Source organism: Acomys minous (assembly GCF_964271855.1).
Source record: "Acomys minous genome assembly, chromosome: 15".
Taxonomy (NCBI): Eukaryota; Metazoa; Chordata; class Mammalia; order Rodentia; family Muridae; genus Acomys; species Acomys minous.
The window spans coordinates 47,175,694-47,189,777 of NC_140497.1; the positions used below are offsets into that span (position 1 = coordinate 47,175,694).

Below are 14,084 nucleotides of genomic sequence, written 5' to 3' on the forward strand. Positions count from 1 at the left end.
TGCGATTTTTCCTCTGAGTGCCACCAGGCCTACCCATCAAAGGGAAGTGGTCAAATGTGGGACACCAGAGTACTTTTGAAAGTCAATCCCTGCTCTCCACGCAACTGTGGAGAATGTCCTGTCCATTGGCTAGATCTGAGCAGGGTTTGATGTTTACTGCATGTATTGCCCTTGGTTGTTGCAGAACCCCTGGGCCCAGATCCACCCCTCATGATATTTTTCTTGTAGGTTTCTAGGACCCTCTGGATCCTTCTATTTCCCCATTCTCCCATACTTCTCATACCTGTAGTCTCAATAGGATATCCTCACATCTATCCCAATCTCCTGGTAAGTGAAGTCTTTCATGGGACATGCCCCTTGGGCTAGTGTCCAATTATAAGTGAGTATATACCATTTGAATCTTTCTGCTTCTGGGTTAACTCACTCAGTATGATCAATTCTAGTTCCCTCCATTTGTCCACAAATTTCTGAATTTCCTTTTTTTAATAGCTGAGTAGTATTCCATAGTGTAAATGCACCTCAGTTTCTTTATCCATTCTTCTACTGAGGGATACTTAGGCTGTTTCCATGTTCTGGCTATTATGGATAAGGCCGCTATGAACATGGTTGAGCATATGTCCTTGTTGTGTGGTGGAGCATCTTCTGGGTATATTCCAAGGAGTGGAATAGCTGGGTCTTGTGGAAGCCCTATTCACAGTTTTCTGAGATAGCACCAGATAGATTTCCAAAGTGATTGATTGTACTAGTTTGCATTCTCACCAGCAATGAAGGAGTGTTCCTCTTTCTCTACATCCTCGCCAGCATGTGGTGTCACGTGAGTTTTTTATGTAAACCATTCTGATGGGTGTAAGATGGAATCTCAGAGTTGTTTTGATTTGCTTTCTCTGATGACTAAAGATGTTAAGCATTTCTTTAAGTGTTTCTCAGGCATTTGATATTCTTCTGTTGAGAATTTTCTGTTTAGTTCTGAGCCCCATTTCTTAATTGGGTTATTTGGTTTGGAGGTGTTTAATTTCTTGAGTTCTTTATATATTTTGGATATTAGACCTTTGTCAGATGTAGGGTTGGTGAAGATCTTTTCCCAGTCTGCAGGCTGTCACTTTGATCTGTTGACAGTGTCTTTGCCTTACAGAAGCTTCTCTGCATCAAAAGGTCCCATTTATTGATTGTTGATGTTAGGGCCTGGGCTGTTGGTGTTCTGTTCAGGAAGTTGTCTCCTGTGCCAATGTGTTCCAGGCTCTTCCCCACTTTATCTTCTAACTGATTTAGTGTCTCTGGCTTTATGTTGAGATCTTTAATCCATTTGGACTTGAGTTTTGTACATGGTGATAAATATGGATCTAATTGCATTTTTGTACATGTAGACATCCAGTTAGACCAGCACCATATGTTGAAGATGCTATCCTTTTTCCATTGAATAGATTTGGCTTCTTTGTCAAAAATCAAGTGACCATATATGTGTGTATTCATCTCTGGGTCTTCGATTAGATTCCATTGATCAACCAGCCTATTGCTGTGCCAGTACCATGCTGTTTTAATTACTGTTGCTCTATAGTACAGCTTGATATCAGGTATGGAGATTCCTCCAGAGGGTCTTTATTTGTACAGGATTGTTTTAGCTATTCTTGGCTTTTTGTTTTTCCATATGAAGTTGAGAAATGATCTTCCAATGTCTTTAAAAAATTGTGTAGGTGTTTTGATAGGGATTGCATTGAATCTCTAAATTGCTTTTGGTAAGATGACCATTTTTACTATGTTAATTCCTCCAATCTACAAACAAGGGAGATCGTTCCATCTTCTGATGTCATCTTCAATCTCTTTCTTCAGAGATTTGAAAATTTTTTCAAACAAGTTCTTCACCTGCTTGGTTAGAGTTAGTCCTAGATATTTTATATTGCTTGTAGCTATCATGAAGGGTGTAGTTTCCCTTTGTATAAAGGAAGGCTACTGACTTTTTAAAGTTAATTTCATATCCAGCCAATTTGCTGAAGGTGTTTATCAGCTGCAGGGGTTCTCTGGTAGAATTTTGGGGGTCACTTATGTACACTATCATATCATCTGCAAATAAGGTTAACTTGGCTTCCTCCTTTCCCATTTGGATCCCGTTGATCTCCTTTTGTTGTCTCATTGCTCTTGCTAGAACTTCAAGTACTATATTGAAGAGATATGGAGAGAGAGGGGAGCCTTGTCTGTTCCCTGATTTTAGAGGAACTTCCTTAAGTATCTCTCCATTTAATTTGATTTTGGGTGCCAGACAACTTTAATCCCAGCATTTGAGAGTTATAGGTAGGTAAATCTCTGAGTTTGAGGCCAGCCTGGTCTACATAGCAAGTCGGGGCTAACTAGAGATAGCCTCTCTCGAAAAAACAAATATACAATGCTAACTTTTGGTTTATGAAATTATAAAGTTCCTATTACAAGTTTTTTCCACATTTTTCCTAAATCAGTTTTATCAATACCTTTTTAAAAATATTTTTTCAAGACAGGGTTTCTCTGCATAACAGAGCACTGGCTGTCCTGGAACTCACTGTGTAGTCCAGCCTGTGTTACAGAATATGTGATCCCATTGTGACCCCTGAATTGTGAGCTGTAAAAAAGATCTGCCTGCCTCTGCCTCCTGAGTGCTGGAATTAAAGATGTGCATTACCATGCTTGGTTTTCTAGATACTTTAAAAAATTTATCAGTATGTTCCTTACTTTTCTCATTCAGTTGCTTGATGTGATAGCATTTATATGCCAAACCAGCCTTATGTGCCCCAGATAAGTTCTATTTTGTCTTTTTTGGATTTAATTCTCTTTTTTATTGAGGATTTTTGTGTTTATATTTATGAATGATACTGGTATGTAGTTTATCTCTCTCTGTGTGTGGTGTGGGTACTAGGGTAGTACTGTGCTCATGGAATGAGCTGAGCAGCATTATATATGCTTCTCTTTTGGCAAAGAAATGGTTGCACGCTTAGATTCTTATCCACATATATACAAGTCACCACTTGTCACCATTTGGGTCCTGGTATGGTTTGGGGGTTTTGGGTTTTTTTAAGGGAGGTTGTTTTGTTTTTGTTTTGGTGTGTGTGTGTGTGTGTGTGTGTGTGTGTGTGTGTGTGTGTGTGTGTGTGTGTGTGTCTCTGTCTGTCTGTCTGTCTGTCTGTCTGTCTGTCTGTGTATCTGAGGATAGAGTCTTACTCTATAGCTCTGAATGGATTGGACCTCACTAAGTAGACCACATTGGAGTAGAACACAAAGGTCTGCCTGCCTCTGCTTCCCTTGTGCTGGGATTAAAGTAATATGCCCCCACACTAAGCTAGGTCTTGATATATTTTATTGATTCAATGTTCTCTCTCTCTCTCTCTCTCTCTCTCTCTCTCTCTCTCTCTCTGTCTCCCTCTCCCTCTGTCTCCCTCTCTCTCCCTCTCTTTCTCTCCAATGTTTTTGTTGATCCTTTTACATAGTATACAAAATCAATATGTTGCTTCAATTTCTTTATATATAAACTTGTTCAGATTGTTCATTTCTTAGTAGATTGATTTTTCCAGATTTTTTTCTACAATAGATTGCTCTGTTTCTTGTACTTTATTAAATTTGTTAGCATAGAATTATTCCTAATACTTCTTTCCTATTTTAGTATCTCTGGAAATATACCAATTTACCATTTTTATGTTAGCTATTAATAATTTGTGTTTCATCTCTTTCATTCTTTGCCTTGTTAGTCACCTCCTGAATTATTTCATCCTTTCATATAACCAGCTTTTGAGTTTACTGGATTTGTTTGGTTGGTTTTATTTTGAGTTGTTCTGAATTTTACTGACTTTCTCTGTTTTGTTGTTGTCTATTTGTTTTGATCTTCTTTTTGTATTCTTTCAAGGTTTTGTTTTGCTTTGTTTTGGAGATGTCTTTTACCATAGTCTCAAGATTAGGGTCTTGTCTAACCCACTAATGAGCTCCTCAGAGGCATTCTGCATTTTCATTGTAGTGTATTTGGATTCAGGCATTTTGTTTGCATTTTTTTCTTAGGATTTTCCTGCTTCTGTTTTCTACTTTTTCCATTAAAAATATGTTTCTAGGAGAGGCAAAGTGAGTAAGAACAACTTTTCTTATGTTTGTTCATCTGTACCTTCTTCTTCTGCCTGGAATACCTTTCCCTCTATCTACTTTGAGCACCTAGAACCTAGTTGTTATTATGGCCTTGGGTAACTTACTAATACCATAAAATAGAAAATAAAAATTAAATGTAAAACATAATTTAGGATAATTTTGCCACAGAAGCTGATTTAAATTAAAAAAAAAAAAGATTGTAGCCTAACCCCCAGACTTTGAATACTATACTGTAAAAAAAGTAAGTAATTTTAAAAACAAGAAGATAGGCAACAAAGTTATAAATTATTCTGTTGACAAATGTGCAGGCTTACAGGAATTTAACTCTGTGTTTTCTCTAGTATCACTGGCTAAGTATTTATTTAGTATTATTAGTAACCTTGCAGAACTATTAATAATGATGCCTGGCTTATTAGTAATTCAGTCATCCCAACAGCAAAGAAGATAATAGTGTTCTTGCTAGTCTACATATTAAGAAATTGAGGCAACATATAACTTGGCATATCTATTGCATTAGCCTCTTACATTGGGACCTCAAACTGTGTACACGTACTTTTTAAGAAGCGGCTTGGTTCTCATTTGTGTTTTTATACTGCTTTACTTTTTGCATCCTCTCCTCTGTGCTCCATTCTACTAAGGTTCCTTAAATAGAAAGGAAGCTAAGTGAAATCTCTATTGTTTTCTCATTCCCGTTAGCCCTTTATCGCTGGACTGTTGTGTCTGAAAGCGTGGTGATTCATTTTTCTTGTACCTTCTTCATTACCTAGATTACTCCCTATTTTTAGGGTGCTCTTCACCTCTTGAAGTATTTGTAATCATCCTTCAAAAAATTTAACTTCCTCTTATAATAATAAATTTGAGCCATGGATATAGTGTATGGTGTTCTCACCAATATCTTGCTACTCTTCATGTATTTACAAAAAGAAAAGGAAAGAAAATTACCCATCTTTTCTTTGCTAAGGTAAATAAAAAGGCTTGCCTTAGAGTTCCAGATGAGCAGACTGTTCTCCTTCCCTGTCCTTCCCTAGCCATAGCTGTGCCAATGTCCTTATTCTTGTTCTACCACAGTCTTAACTCATTTTAACATTTTTCTATGCTATTAACCTAGTTTCTAATTTCCTACCATGTATTTGTGGCTTGATTGCTTATAATTCTTCTGTTGTTAATGTAGGGCAATGCTTTACTGTTACTAAGTACTATAAAGAATCTTTGCATCTGAATTCTCAAGAGACACCATGTCCATGATAACTTGTATGAAGGAAGGCACTTAAGGGGTTGGCTTGCAGTTTCAGAGGTTTAGTCTGAAGTAAATTATTTTATTCTCATTTCCACAGGCCTTCTATATAAATAGTTTGTGCTCACAGTTTAGCAGTTTTACTACTTAAAAAATAGCAAAAATAAAAATTTGAGCTCCAATACACAAGAATGTGTGTTATAGGTACTCTACATATACAAAGTAGTATACGGTAATACATCTAAAAAATAGATGAATTTCTAGGTGTTAACATGTTATAGAATTACTCAAACACTAACTGATTTTCATCAGTTAAACTTTGTATCCTCAAACTCTGTTTTAGTCATTGTCATGGTTAGGGTTACTGTTGCTGTGATGAAACAAAGCTTATATTTCCACATCATCCTTCATCATCAAGACAGGAGCTCAAGCAGGGCAGGAACCTGGAGTCAGGAAGTAGCCATGGAGGGATGCTGCTTACTCACTTGCTGTCCATGGCTTGCTCAGCCTGCTTTCTTAAGAACCCAGGACCACCAGCCCAGGGGTAGCCCCACCCACCATGGGCTGGGCCCTCCCTTATCAGTCACTAATTAACACAATGCCCTACAGCTGGATCTTTTGGGGGGCATCATCTCAAATGAGGCCCCTGCCCCTCTGATAACTCTAGCTTGTGTAAAGTTGACCTAAAAACCAGCCAGTACAGTCATCTTTACGTCTTCATAGATTATTATGGCAAATAGTTGACCTTTAGTAATTATTTGTTTAATAAATCAGAAGAAAAAAGAAATCATGTTTAAAGTCATTGAAGAGTTTAAGTGTGTATTTGAAGGCAGCCAGTCATATAAACCAGCTTAGTTAAACCAACTAAGGAAATAGCTGTGAAGCTGCGCTTTTAAGTACGTTAAGCAAATAGTGCCACATGTACATAATCAGTGTGAGGCTCTGTAAATCAAAGCTGCTACATGTGTTTTTAGTGAGATACTATGCAATAAGTCTAATTGTGTATGCTAATTGGCATGCTATACTGGCAAACACTGTACCTAGGCCAGAATGACAAATTAAATAGTTTACTTCTGTGAAGGTTGATGTCAGTGCTATCATGATGCAAAGCAGAGAGACTGGCGCCTTTATCTAATTGCAGATGGTGGTGTATACTTCCATGACTCTCAGAAAAAAAAAACTTTCCAAGTAGTCATTCCTTTCCAATGGCCTGTCTAGCATGATACTTGATACTTCATCTTCCTTCTTTGGGCCCAGGCTTACATGAACAGGGAAGTAGCAGAGCAGGAAGGCAGCGTACCTGGGTATATGCAGAGGCATGCTGAATCTGTCAGACCAGGTGCCCTTAATTGATCTCAGTTTTATAGTTTGTAATATGTCTGCTAGACAGCGGCATGTGTGCACTTCAGAGGCATGAACAAGTCTCCTGCTATTATCAACCTACCCAAGCTAGCGTAGCTTAGATTTCAGAAATGGCATGTGGGACTACAGGAACCATCTGGAATAGCTGAAATGCATAGTAATTGGCTCTTAAACCAGTTATAGATATTACCTAATCCTAGAAAATTCCTGATGGAAGGTCTAAAGAATTTCTTTTAAATAACATGTAGGGTAAAGGACTTTAGACCACTGTCACTCATGGAGATACAATACAATAGATTTTAGATTTTTCTTTTCAAAAATTTACTTTTCTGAGAGGGAGAGGAGAGAGAATGAAGGAAGTGCAGGAGCCTGTGGAAGCCATATGTGTGGCATCCCCTGGAGAGGTTTTCAACCATCTCACATGGTGCTGGGAATGGAATTCAGGTCCTCTATAAAAGCAGCAAGTGTTCTTGGCCTCTAAGCGATTTCTCCTGCCCCAGATTTTAAGTTTTTACAGCTAAATTCCTTACTTAAAATATTTTTTATGTTTCAGTTACTACTTTTTAAAAAGTTGAAAAAATGATTATTTATGGAATGAAAATTAGAAATTTTAAAATGTTACTGGGACACAGGAAAGGTATTAATTATTTCATGACTTTTTGCTGAACATAACTTTTTTTCAAAAAGAAGCTACAGGAAGTTTATATGCCATGCTAGCCAGAGTCTAAATAGAACATGGAGAATAACTTGTTCATTTATCTTACTCATCTCCAAATTTAACCACATCTGGTATTGTGCTGTGAACTCTCTGATTACTGGGGCTAGATTATTTGCTTGCATGTTTGTTTCTACCTCCTATATTTATCATGATGACTGACAACATGTAGGAGATGTTCAGTAAATGTTTATCACTTTTTAATTTGCTGCCTATGCTTAGCATATTTATATTCTTTCATAATCATCAGCAAAAGATGCTGAAATATTAAAATGAGAAAAGATTAAAGCCAGTAACTGCTGGTACTTTCTTTCATTACTTGTCCATTTTACTGTCTTTAAGTAAAATGTATAAGTATAAAATTAATCTTCTCAAGATTTGAAGTAATATTAAGATTATACTTATTTTAAAAATAGGAAACAATGTGATTAAGGCAATAAAGACCAACACATACACACACACACACACACACACACACACACACACACACACACACACACACACTTCCTTCATAGAGAAAGTATTTCTGTTTTAATATTCTGCAAGGTAAAAAAGCAAATAATAATTATAATTTTAATTTGGAATTCAGGGGTCAAAATAGCTGACTCTGTAATTTGTCCAAAATAGGCAAAAGGGACACCCATCTGTAGAGAGAGCTAAACAAGTGGAAGAGTTCCTACAGCGCAAACGAGAAGCTATGCAGAATAAAGCCCGAGCAGAAGGACATGTGGTATGGTATTTTTTCCCTTGAAAATTTGAACATATTGATATTCAAAGTTAAGGCCTGGAATGATGTAACTGTAAGTAAAAATAATTATGTTGTAGCAGTCTATACATAATGAAAGATACTGAAGATGATAAAAGTAATATATAGATTATGTTTTCTCATATATCTTGTTTATCAACCTGTTTTCTGATGCTTTCCATTGATTATCTTTTATACCAAAGGTGAAATTACATCACTATTTTACGTTCTGTTCTTTAAAAATGGGAAATGGGTATGACTATTTAAATATTCATATTAGAGATGTAAGTTCTTAAATTGCTGGAAAATTTGCCAGTATACTTTTTGTTTTAAATATTTCTAAGTAGCAAAGAATTTTAGGGAGCAAAGAGGGAAATGAATGTTTGAGTGAAAATACATATATCTTCTGTATTTGTTGAAAGTTCATTAAAAACAAAATTACTTTAAAACATCCAATTAATCCAAGTACAAAATTAAGTCATTTATCTAAAAAAGAAATCAAGTTCTGAGGTAATCATCTCATTAGTTGAAATCCTCAATAGTTCTTGGTTGTAGAGTGCCCAAGTGTCTTTTGATCTTTTGTTCATAAAGCAACTGAGGATTGCTTCTGTCAGCTCATCTCCCCACGGAGATGTTTCCCCATGTAGGAAATGCTTCAAGGTATTTTTGTTAGACATATCACATGTGTATTAAAAGCCTATAATTGGTAACTTAGTGAGTTTATTACGTTATTCAACATAATATTTTTTCCCTTTGAGATTATATTATGGAAAAATAGTTGTAGTTTTTATTGGTCATTCTTTATGTTTTTAACACACATACTCCAGTTTACTTTTTAAAAAAAGATTGATTTATTTTTTATGTAGTATTCTGCCTGCATGTGTGCCTGCAGGCCAGAAGAGGTCACCAGATCTCATTGTAGATGGTTGTGAGCCACCATATGGTTGCTGGGAATTGAACTCAGGACCTTTGGAAGAACAGACAGTGCACTTAACCTCTGAGTCATCTCTCCAGCCCCTAATTTACTTTCTTAATAATCTAGAATGAATCTATATTTATGACCCTCCTCTAAATGGGAGAAAATTATTACTTTCTCCCTTTCCACCGTCTCCCTATTAATAGTAGCATCTAAGATTTTGATTCCCTTTTTAAGGGTGTTTTTTTTTATTAATATATTTTATATATATGAGTACTCTATCTGCATATAGAGGGCATCAGATCACATTATAGATGGTTGTGAGCCACCATGTGAGTGCTGGGAATTGAACTCAGGACCTCTGGAGGAGCAGTCAGCGCTCTTAACCTCTGAGCCATCTCTCCAGCCCCAGCTGCTGTTTACCCAGGCTGGCCTCAGACTCAAGATCCTCATTCCTAAGAGCTGGGATTAGGAGTGTACAGCACCATTCTCAGCGCTGGTTGTTTATTATCTAAAATAGCTACTGGGAACTGGAGAGATGACTCAGCAGTTAAGAGTGCTTGCTGCTCTTGCAGGGGTTCTGCTCTGAGTTCTGTTCACAGCATCCACATCAAGTGTCAACAGCCACCTGTAGCTACAGCTCCAGGAGACCTGACACCCTCTTCTGGCCCCTGCAACCCCTGCACTCACTTGCACATACCCACAGACACACAGATACATAATACTCATAATTCAAAATAAAATGTAAAAAATCTTAAAAAGTGATACTTACTCGAACTACCAAGATTAATGACTTTTCCCATCACCATTTTTCCTTAATCCTGTGATTCTCTCATCAGTTTATTTTGCTTCATGTTGGAGGATTTCCTCTTGTATTTTTTTAAAGACATTTTCTAAAATCTGGGGAAGTGCATTTATTTATTTCTTACAGCTGAACAGTACTTTGTGATGACTTTAACCTGCCTGTTTTTGTCTTTCCATGTATATGTATGTGTGGTATGTGTGTGGTCACATGTGTTTAGAATCTTCCTTGGTATCTCCTCTGCATTCCTCTTTAAAGCAGGGTCTTTCAGTAAAACCCAGATCTTACCAACACATCTAGTCTTACTAGCCAGCTTGTTCCAGAAGTTCCCCTCTCTCCATTTCTAAGCTAGGATTATAAGCAGGCTGTGGTGGGGTGCGTGTTTTTCCTCTTTACCCCAAGATCCCTGATGATGACTCATAAGACTCAAAATATACTTAACAAATATCTAGGCCATATAGCTAGGCGCTTCTCTGACTAGCTCATAGTTTAAAGTATGCTCATCTGTGTTCTGCCATGTGGCTGGTTACCTCTGCTCAGGTACCATGCATCTGTTCTCCTCACATCTTCCTAGGTGAATCTCCTGAGCCTGGCTCCATCCCAGAATCCTCTCTGCCCGCTGCCTGTCTCACCTCCTACCCGTTCCTATAGGCCTTAGGCCTTTTATGGACAGCTGGTACATCCATACAAGGCACAAGATACTCTCTTCGCAGCGGCTGCCACTCCCACCTGGCATATACTTGGAATATAGGGACCAAACTCTGGTTCTCCTGCTGGCATGGCAAGTGTTTCCTCAACCCTGAGTTTGCCTTGGTTTTGACAGATATTTTCTGGAGGTATTCTGTAGGGTGAGGACTGTTTATCTTCTGACATGCACTATATCTGCCAGGAAGAGATTCTTATCTTCTCTTAGGTGTATTATACACCTTTTCCTCTTTGACTCTGGAAAGGTTTTTTCTTTGTGCCTGGAAGCAGTTTGATTATCAGATAACTCTTGAGTTTTCTTCCTGTTGATTAACTTCCTGGGTGTGTGGGTTTCAATTTCTCCTTTTCTTCTTTTAGAACATTAGTATAGCATTAGGCTGCTTGTGACTCCACCACTCACTTATGCTTGTTCCTTTTCTCTGTGATTCAGTTTGAATGGTTTCTATTGCTGTTTCAAGGACATTAATCTTCTACTGTGTATTATGCTGCTGTTTCTCATTCAGACCTGATATTTTTCATCTCATACTTTTTGTTTTGTTTTTACAGAACTAAAGATAAAAGCCAGGGCTTTTTTTTTTTTTTTTTTTTTTTGAGACAGGGTCTCTCTGTGTAGCCTTGGCTGCCCTGGACTTGCTTTGTAGACCAGGCTGGCCTCGAACTCACATCGATCCGCCTGCCTCTGCCTCCCAAGTGCTGGGATTAAAGCGTGCGCCACCACTGCCCGACCTAAAGCCAGGGCTTCTTACATGTACTCCATTGCTATACTACTGAGCTCTACCTCAGCCCACATACACTATATATATTAATATTGGCTTAGGTATTTTTATAGTATAGTTTCTGTCTTTATAATCCTTTGCTTATTTCTACCTTGAAAATACAGAATGTCATTATAATAGCTATTTTAATTTTCTCATACGAATTCTGTCTTTTTCCCTATTTCTGAGTCTCTGTAGATGGAGATTTTCTTTTTTTTTTTAAAGTATTTTCCTATTTTTAATATGCTTAGTAATTTGTAACAGTATGCTAGGCACTATGCACTTTATCTTCAGGTATTTTCTATTCTTTAAATATTTGGGGCTTGAGCCAGGTATGGTGGCGCATGCCTTTAATCCCAGCACTCGGGAGGCAGAGGCAGGCGGATCGCTGTGAGTTTGAGGCCAGCCTAGTCTACAGAGTGAGTCCAGGACAGCCAAGGCTAACACAGAGAGACCCTGTCTCAGAAAAAAACCAACCAAACCAAACCAAACAAAACACCCAAAATATTTGGAGCTTTAGTTAATTATTTAGAAATAGATAGAGTAATTGAAGACTGACTTTCAAAGTTCCCTTAAGGCTGTAATAGATCTTGGCTCACTGTTTCAGATGGTATAGGTCATCCTAGTAAGAAAGGTAGGTGACAGCTGGTTACATTCTGTCAGTGAGCAGGAAGCAGACAACAAACTGAGCAGTGATATTTTTTTAAAGGAGCATTGTTTTTTCCAAGATAAAATCAGTTAATGCAGAATTCCTTCATTTTCTTAGAAAGATGTAACTGTGTGAGATTTTTTTTAAGAACTTTTTTTAACCTTTATTTTATGTGGATTGGTGTTTTGCCTTTCTATGTGAAAGTGTCAGATCTTGAAGTTACAGTTTTGAGTTGCCATGTGGGTGCTGGGAATTGAACTCAGGACCTCTGGAAGAGCAGTCAGTGCCCTTAACTACTGAGCCATCTCTCCAGCCCCCTGTGTGAAAATTTTGTATTTTTATTATGTTTGGGTGGATGTATCCATATATTACTTGATTTTACCAACTGACTGATTCAACAAGGCTATTTTTTAAGCAATTTGAGGGTAGTAGGAATATAAATATTAAGTGAGTTTTTCTAGCAAGGCGTGAAGAACTGTCATAGAGTGTATACTTATATGAGATGATTTACTATAGTTGAAAAGCTGAAAAGTTTCTGTTTAGGAGTTGTGAGCCAGGGAAGCTTGGTAGTGACACATAGAAAACCAGGACCATCCAGACAGAAAGTGTTGCTGCTGCAGTCCTTAGTCTCCAGCAGAGACTGATCATCCCATGGAAAATTAATTGGTTCAAGTCCAAAGGCTAACGAACCTGAAGTCTGATGTCCAAAACAAAAGAAGTAAAACATGCCCACTTTAGAAGTCAAAGTCAGAGAAATTGATTGAGTGATTCCCCTTTCTTTCTTGGAGGTCTTTAGAATTCTCCTTTTGCTTTAAATTTTATTATAAAGGTTTATGGGGGGTGCGCACGCGCGCGCGCGCACACACACACACACACACACACACACACACACACACACACACGTATATTTAGAGGGCAACTTAGTGGAGTCAGTTCTCCCATTTCCACCTTCACCTAGTTTTGAGGAATTGATCTCAGATTGTCACCCTGGCAGAGCAAGCATCTTTAATCAGAGTCATGTCACTAGCCTGAGACTATTTTATTGAAGCTTTAGGCTCCCAGAAAAATAAGCCTTTATGGAGATTTCCAATCATATTCTGTCTCCAAATATGTGCAAAGCCTTCCTCATTACGGACATTCTGTACCAGACTGTACATTTGTTAGAACTGAGAAACCTACATTGACGTGTTATAATCATCCTAAGTGCATGGCTTATGTTAGGGGTCACTTTTGCACTGTCCGTTTGCTAGGTCTGCACAGATACGTACTGGCATTGGCCAGCATGTGTTGTCACACACAGAGCACTTTCACGCTTTAAAAGGAGCTGCTTGTAAGTACTAGCTTTAGCAAGGGTTTCATATAAGAGCATACTTCCCAAGTTTCCACATATTTTTTTAAGTTGACTTATATAATTTAATCATAACAAAATTCACCAGTGCTGTTTGTTCCATTGACTTAGGCACATAAACATGTGTTACTGCTTCATCATGTTGCGCAACATTTCTACCATTTCCCCAATTTCCTTATGCCCCTCTGACGTTGATCACTTCCCTACACTGATCTGTTTCCATTCTGTGTAGTTCTCGGACATTTGTGAGACATTTATTGAGAATTACGAATTGCATAATATAAAGCTTTGTATGACTTACTATTTATTTAGCTCACCCTGGCCTGTAACTCACAGAGCTCCTCCTGCCTTTGCATCTCAAGTGCTCAGGTTCAAGGTATGTCCCGCCACACCTAACCATATCAGTTCTTCTTCCTGAATTACATTCTGTTGTGTGGATATGCCACAATTTTGAGTATCCATTTCTCTGTAGAGGGCCATTTGAGGTGTTTCTAGTAGTATATGTTTGTTCAGTTTACTCAGTTGTACACTTGCCCAGATAGTTGCCTTACCTGTTCTCCTCTTGGAGCCTGTCTCCTGAGTTGACATGTCTCATTATGTATAGCTGAGCTGATATCTGTGATTATACCTTTAGACATCACTGGAGAAAATCAAAGCTATGAAGATTATGTTTGAAACATTTATGATTTGTACTTTCAGCATTTTGTTATCTTTGATGCCATGCTGTCATTATTTGGGGGCCTTGTCATAATTATTATGTC

At 37.8% G+C, this 14,084-nt stretch overlaps 1 protein-coding gene across 17 annotated transcripts in view; it reads left to right on the forward strand.

Moving 5' to 3' along the window:
* NEK1 (NIMA related kinase 1) overlaps nt 1–14,084 on the forward strand; it is a 123,350-nt gene that overhangs the window by 49,026 nt on the left and 60,240 nt on the right. For all 17 annotated transcript variants that reach the window (XM_084758670.1, XM_084758660.1, XM_084758671.1 and 14 more), the window contains one exon: nt 8,031–8,133. In XM_084758670.1, coding sequence (XP_084614796.1) covers nt 8,031–8,133 — 103 coding nt within the window. The remainder of the gene's footprint in view (nt 1–8,030; nt 8,134–14,084) is intronic.